General features: G+C 49.7%; 1 protein-coding gene across 1 annotated transcript in view; it reads left to right on the top strand.

Annotated features, from left to right (window-relative positions):
- Window positions 1-7,726, top strand: part of LOC101660723 (transient receptor potential cation channel subfamily M member 3) — a 108,631-nt gene that overhangs the window by 89,813 nt on the left and 11,092 nt on the right. Inside the window, exons 7-8 of the mRNA XM_045288616.1 lie at window positions 6,546-6,696; window positions 6,785-6,984. Of these exons, the coding sequence (XP_045144551.1) occupies window positions 6,546-6,696; window positions 6,785-6,984 (351 nt within the window). The remainder of the gene's footprint in view (window positions 1-6,545; window positions 6,697-6,784; window positions 6,985-7,726) is intronic.

Here is a 7,726-nt window from a genome sequence, read left to right as displayed (position 1 = left end):
CTCCCTCCTCCCCCCACCCCAGGCAATCAGCCTCTTATCAGGACTTCTGGGCACCCAGTCTGTCTTCCTCAGTAGTAGACATCTGTGAGTTTGAGTCATAGCACTTTCCAGGGCAGACAAATAACAAGGACATCATTAGGAGTCATTACACAAACTGCTGCTGTACATAATGTCTCTTACTTCTTGGGTGATGTTGTCAAGTGAATGCTGTGGCCCTTAATGATTCATTTTTGTTATCATTGCCACTGTCACAAGGACCATCTAGTTTATGGATGCTGCACCTGTTGCTACAGAATCTAGGTGATGGGATGTGTGTGCTTCCAGGTTGAACTTGACTTCCAGGCTGCGGTATGACCCAGGCTAGAGAGGCTTCTATCCTTCAGGCAGGAAGACCCCTAACCTACCTCTATCCCTGTCGGAGCACAATAGCCCTCAGTAATGGCATGCTTCCTTGGAGAGCGTCTTAAAAGCAAGATTGTCTCTTCGATGCCCAGTAACCCCGGTATCTGGACTATTGTAGCCATTATAACCACACAATCAACATTTGCAGATTATGTTTATTGTGGTTTTTAGGTGCTGTCAACACATAGCACCCCTACGTACAACAGCGTGAAACACCACCCACTATCCTCGCAATAGCTTCTGAGGTTTGAGCCCTTGGTTGCAGCCACTGTGTCACTCCATCTTGTCGAGAACATTCCTCTTCTTCATTTCCCCTCTGCTTTGCCAAGCATGATGTCCTTCTCCGGTGTCCCAGTAGCTCTCCCTCCTAGTAGCTCTTGTCTAAGTTACGTGAGATGAAGTCTCACCATCCTTGCTTCTAGGAGCATCCTGACTACATTCTTCCAAGATAGATTTGCTTGTTCTTTCTGACAGCCCATGGTACTTTCAATATTCCTCTCCACCACGATAATGCAGATGAATCTATTCTTCTTCCGGCTGCCTTACACAATGCCCAATTGTGTGCATGTGAAGGGGTTGAAGCTACCATGGCTTGGGTCAGGCACATTTTAGTCCTCAAAGTAACAGCCTTGGTTTTCAACCCTTTAAAGAGGTCTGATGCAGCAGATTTACCCAGTGTAATGGGTCACTGATTTCTGCTACCATGAGCATTGATTGTAGACCCAAGCAAGGCTAAATCCTTGAGTAATTCAATCTTTTCTCCATTTATCATGATTTTGCCTGTTGGTCGACTTGTGAGGCGTTTTGTTTTCTTTAAATTGAGTTGCAATCCATAGTGAAGGCTGCCATCCTTGATCTCCATCCGCAAGTGCTTCAGGTCCTCCTCATTTCAGCTAGCAAGGTTGGGTCACCTGCACATTTCAGGTTGTTAATACGCCGTCCTCCAATCCTGATGCCGCAGTCTTCTCCATATAATGCAGTTTCTCCGATTTGCTCAGCACACAAATTGAATAAGCCTGATGAGAGGATACAACCCTGATGCACAAACACTAGGTTGAATGATTGCAAAATAAAGAAGCAAAAGACATAGTGCCTGACGGTGAGAAGACTCAGTCTGTTCATTACAAAAACAAGAATGAGATGACACCAGCTTATGCTAATGAAGGGCTAACAATGGACCAGATCCTGAACTGAATGCATTGTCTCATTCACCAACATCAACAACTTCATGGGTGTGCACTGCTACCATTTACAGATGGAGGTGCTGCTATTTAAGGAGTGAGCTAAAGTCCCATGTCTGCATTTGAGGATGGTGGCCTCAGGGTTTGAGCCTAGAGCTGCCTGACTGTAATGCATTTTCCAGTGGCACTGTAGATTAGTGTTGGACGGCGAACTGTAAGGTCAGTGGTTCAAGCCCTCCACTTGTCAGGACAAGGTGAGGCTGCCTGCTCCCATAATTATTTACAGCCTAGTCAACACTAGATAGGGTTGCTATGAGTAGAAATTGACTTACAACAGCAGTGGGTTCTATAATAGGCGGGGAATAAAAAGTGGGGGAAGGCAAAATAAATAAATGCCCCATACGATGGGCAGGATATTACCAGGGCCAACCATGTATATCATATCAAATCAAATGCACATATTTTTAAGTTGGTCCATTTTTTTTTAATTAGTAAAGGCCTTTGAGGAATTAAAGAAGCCCTACTGGGGCTGTGGTTACGTGTCAAGCCCCTAACTGAACGGCTGGAAGTTGGAATCCCCCAGCCTCTTCACAGGCCGAAGATACAGCCATGTGCTTCCCTAAAGATTTACTACCTTAAGAAAACCCCTGGGAGCCCCCCTGGAGCATTCTACTCTATTGCATGGCAGTGGCTTAGTTTGGTTTGGCTTTGAGGAGTTGAGGAGAAGGAAGCAGCAGAGACCTGGGGAGCTGCGGTCAATTACATTCTCTGGAGGCTGCAGCGATCCTAACAGGTTACTTGAAGCAAGAGAAAGCTACTGTTCTCCTGGGTTTCCTCCCTAGACAAAGAAGGGGCGTCGAGGAGGAAGTGGCTGCATAAACTGATTGTGGTTGAGTCTACTCTGACTCATGCTGAGCCTGTGCGTGTCAGAGTACAAGAGTTTCTTTTTCTCCCAGAAATACATCTCCAGGATGTTCTTCCCAGGCACCTTTAGGTGGGTTTGAACTGCCAATCCTTCCGTTAGTAGTCACGTGCTTAACTGTTTGCGCTGCCCAGAGCCTACATGGCCCTCACTCGGGCAGAGTCAGAAGAACAAGCTAGATGAGCTCTGCCCCTCATAAGTGTATTTCACCTTCTCTGAAAGTGGAGCTGTGTAGTGGGTACACATTCAGTTGCTAACCAGAAGGTCAGCAGTTCAAAGCCAGCAGCTCCTCGGGAGAAAGAGGAAGCCATCTGCTTCTATAAGGAATTGTCATATTGGAAACCCACAGGGACAGTTTAATTCTACCCTAGCCTATAGGGTTACTATAAGTCAGAATTGACTCAATGGCATTGAGGGAAACAGAGTCAATAAATGGAGATGAGGGACCACCTCTCTGTGGATACTTTGCTATTTCTGCTGCTGCTTGTTGGAAAAGCCAACCAGGAGACAACCCGGTCCATAATCAGCAAGAGGGGTTGGCCAGGGAAGGGAAGCTCTATAGACAGGTGGGTCCTCCACAGAAACTACCACAATGTTACCCCCCAAAAAGAAAAAAGAAAACCCACTGTCATGGAGTCAATGCTGACTCTTAGTGACCCCCTGTGGGTTTCAGAGCCAGTCCTGTTTACAGGAGTAGAAAGCCCCACCTTTCTCCTATGGAGCTGCTGGTGGCAGATAGCATGCCGCATGGCTTATGCCCACTACACCACCAGGGCTCCTTACGATGATGTTCCAGCAGTAAAGAAGAAAGAGGTTATTGGGGACATGCAGCAATGAGAAAAGAGAGGCGGGCAACGGACAGCCATGCCACCAGAAGAAGGTCAGCCAGGTTGGGAAGAACATTTGTATACATATATATATATACACATGTGAATTAAAGAGGTGTCACCCTTTCTAAGTACTGTCATGATTGTTTGTTTTTCAAAGGATCAATGATACATGTTTGCACGAAAACAGTCAGGGAGACCACAGGATCGTCATTGGTCCATGAGGCTAGAGCAGGGTAGAGGACAAATCTCAATCTCTCTCTCTCTCTCTCTCTCTCTCTCTCTCTCTCTTCCTCTCTTCTGAAAAGGATCTGAGCACCAGTTAATCTGTGCTTCCCGAGGGTGCACCACCTCACTCACTTTCCCAGGTTCCCTCTTTGCAGGAATGGGCACAGTCGCTTGGGCAGCTCAATGATAAGAAGTGTGTGAAGTATTCAAGATGGCTACAGTTATGTCAGGGTTCAAGAGGGAGTTATGACTCCAGCCACAGACTGAAGCCTTCCACAAACCAAATGCCTTTAGATTTCAGGTTCTAATGCAGGAGAGAGAGCTAAAGGAATCCCTGAAACCTGTGTGCAGCCAAGGGAGGAGTGGAGACCCAAAGAATGCTTGCTTTGTGGCAAAGCAAGAAGGGGACCTCTGAAAGGAGTTCTGGAAGGGCTCCGAACCTACTGAGGACAAGGGATCAGACTGGACTTCGTAAGTAGGCGGGTGGGGGTGGCATGGGGCATGTCTGAGCGTGACCATCTACCAGATCACGGCCACACGATCTCTGTTATTCGGTCAACAAACACTGGACTTGTATGGATGTGAAGTTATATGCACTGGGCCAGGAAATGGGATACCACACAGGTTCCATTGGGAACCTGGCGTGGGACACTGGCAAGTAAAATGACAGAGGCCATACCCAGGGAGAAGACACAGTAACGGCCAGTGGACAGTGCTCTGGACCCCTTAGACCTTCGGGGAAGCTCCGTCTAGACACTGTGAGTGACCTGTTTGGCTTTTAGGAAACAAGGTGAGCACTGAAGAAAGAGTGAGGGATAAAAGATGGATGTGAGAAGGTGTCAGGGAGGCTTTGGCATGCAAATGAGGAAGCCTGGCTTAATAGCAACCAGGCAAAGGGAGTGTGGTCTTTCTCAGAACTATAAGAGGCTCTGTCTACTATTGTGGTTCTCCACCTTCCTAATGCCACGACCCTTTCATACAGTTCCTCGTGTAGTGGTAAACCCCCAACCATCCAATTTATTTTCGTTACTACTTCATCGCTGTCATTTTGCTACGGTGATGAATCGGGCAACCCCTGTGAAAGGGGCGTTCAACCCCCAAAGGAGTCGTGACGCACAGGTTGAGAACCGCTTGGGCTAGTGTGTGCTGGGACTTAACGTAGGGAATGGCAACTTTGCGCTTCATCTCGAACCAGTCGGGGTCTTCCATTCCAGGAAAGACATGGCCGGGCGCTCCAACAGGGATGTGTGGGGTGGTTGGTACCACGGATGCCAATATGGAAAAAGGAGTCCAGTCCCCTGTCAATACCTGTAGAGCCACAGGAAGGCCCTGCCACCTCTTTCTGAGCATGAACCTGCAGGCCTGGGATGACACCATCCCCAGTCTGCTGAAAGGATGGGTTTCAGACCTCAGGGTATGTCACCCAGCTCGTTATTTTTCCAGTCTAATTTAATTTCAGTGGTCTCAACCTTCGTGGCTCATGTATGAGAATTCACAGGACAACTTTAAAACAAACAAGCCCTGCCTGGGGGCACTTTCAGAGACTCACCTTTCATCATCCGGCTATTGCTGGGCACAGGCATTTTTCAAAGCACCCCTGGGGTCCCCATGTGCTGCCAGAGTATAAGAGCACACAGGCTCACAACGGGAACGCTCCCAGAGGAATGGGCTCCCATGACAGAGGCCACAGCCTGGGAGTAGATTCTCTATCAACTGTCTAGACCTCCCTGCCCGACCCTCAAATGCAGTCTGGGCCAAGGGCTTTGAGCCAGTGGCCACGGGGCGAGGGCCTGAGGGTGCCAGAGCCATGCGGTTGGTGCCGTGGCCTTTTCCAGAAGTAGATCTTCCAGGCCTTTCTTCCGATACACCGGTGTGTGAATTTGAATCCCGACTTTTCTGTTAGCAGCTGAATGTGTGAATCATGTGTGCCACCTGGGGTTTCAAGATGTTCTCGGGCACCCCTTATTTTTTTCTGGCTTCGACTGGAAGGCAGTGAGTGAATTTTGGCTTTCCTCCCTCCCTGCCTTTACACAAGTGGATGCCAGAGCATTTTGTTCTAACAAGGGAGCCGGAGAGGCAGGCCTTCCTCACCTGTCCCTGCTCACCTGGGGTGTGTGGCCCTGGGCCACAAGGATAGGGGACTTTGTCACCTGGGTGGCTGTCGATTCCTTTCTGTGCATTTTCCCAGAAACTCCAAACAAGCCTCATTCACACATTACTCAAGCTCACCCAACCCCACCCATCACTTCCTCCTCCTTCCTTCCCCCAAATAGCCACCCTCACACAGCCTCAGCCCCCCAACCCTGCATGCTCCTGGTTCATTGTTCAGAGCAGTTGGGATTTTGTTTCCTGAAAAGCACCTGGTGGGACTGGTTGGGAGGGTCCCTCATCCCTCTGTGTGACCCCATCTGTCCCGAGTACCAAGTGGCAAGCCTCTGAAGACTTCCCATGGCCTTGCCCTCGTTTGTTCTTTCCGTGTGAATGGAGACAGCAAATCGTTAGCTCGGAGCCCCGGGTTGACTCTCATAGCAATTAACAGCTGCCTCCTGCTAATTCCCAATCGATAGCCCTCCCTGTTGCTACAGCAGTCGGCTCCCGGCCTGCACCGCACGTGTTGAGCGTGACTTGGCAGGGTCATGGACCCTTCTGGCTCCTCCCTGGAAAGCCCTCTGCCACTTTCAGAGGGACACCAAGTGCCCCTGGGGACCAAGGGGCAGAGAGAGCAGGTGGGGGCTTCTCACTCACCGTTCATGTCAGGACGCTGGCACGGCCACTCTCCTGTGCAGAAGTGGCCCCTCGGGCTACCCACCATGCTTCCATTTTTCTGTGTTGCTGGTTTGGGATTTGTTTTCCTCCCCTGTGTGTTTGTGATGGTTGTATCTTCCCCGCAGCTAAAGCCTCCATCCCAATCAGCCCTTTGACTTTGTTTTGTTAAGTCCTGTCATGCCACGGTGGCTCATTTCTTACCTGTGTCGCTCCCTCCAGCTCCCTGTGGGCAGAACGAGACCCGGGAAGATGGGAAAATCATCCAGCTGCCTCCTTGCAAGACTGGAGCCTGGATTGTGCCCGCCATCATGGCCTGCTACCTCTTAGTGGCAAACATCCTGTTGGTCAACCTCCTCATTGCCGTCTTTAAGTAAGTGGGTCCTTCCTCCGACCACCTGGTGGAGGAGCCTCAGAGGGTGACAGATTTTCTCACTTGATGCTCTCCGTCTCCATTACAGCAATACGTTTTTTGAGGTAAAATCAATATCCAACCAAGTGTGGAAGTTTCAGAGGTATCAGCTCATCATGACTTTCCATGAGAGGCCAGTTCTGCCCCCACCTCTGATCATCTTCAGCCACATGACCATGATCTTCCAGCACCTGTGCTGCCGATGGAGGAAGCATGAGAGTGATCCGGACGAGAGGGACTACGGCCTGAGTAAGCATCCTGCGCCACCTCACCCCCCACCCGCCACCCTCACGACAGAAAGCCCTACCCTGGAAATGGGCAATCCTGCAGGTCCGGGACCACCCAGTTCCTCCTGCTTTCTGCACTCAGAAAATGGGCCTGGGGTCTTGGGAGGGAAGGGTGCATTTGCATAGGAAACAGTATTAGAAAGAAGATACAAAAGCAGAAGCTGAGTACTCTTCCCCTCATCTCCGCCTCCTGCTTCTTAGAAGGGAGGATAGCAAGGAGAGAGCTCACATGTACTTACATGTTACCAGGAGGAGCCAGGCGCTGGAAAAAGACCCCGTGTCTGGTAAAGTCGAAGGTGAGGGAAAACAGAAGAGGATCCGCAACAAGCTGGACTGGCATCGTGGCTGCAACCACGTGCTCTAAGGTGGTTCCAGGGGCGAGGCTGGCGCAGGGCCAGGCAGGGTCCCATTCTATCGTACACAGGGCTGATCTGAGTGGGACCAAATTGACAGAGCCTAACAATAACCGCCAGCTCATGTTATTTCTTAGTACGATGAACTCAACCTCCATTTAATTCTTTAGATCTTAAATATAGTCTTAAGCCTTAGAATCCATGTCTATAGGGCCCCAAAGTCACTTACCAATAAAGGTTGTCCCATCTATGTTGGGAAAAGACGCGTATTTATCAAGAGCGGTGATTCTCAACCTTCCGAATGCCACGACCCTTTATTACAGTTCCTCGTGTGGTGGTGACACCCCCCCC

Source organism: Echinops telfairi, unplaced genomic scaffold (genome assembly GCF_000313985.2).
Source record: "Echinops telfairi isolate 266 unplaced genomic scaffold, ASM31398v2 ScPeMD7_22;HRSCAF=79, whole genome shotgun sequence".
Lineage (NCBI taxonomy): Eukaryota > Metazoa > Chordata > Mammalia > Afrosoricida > Tenrecidae > Echinops > Echinops telfairi.
The sequence above is the reverse complement of the archived record's forward strand: the minus strand, read 5'-3'. Positions and strand labels throughout refer to the sequence as shown.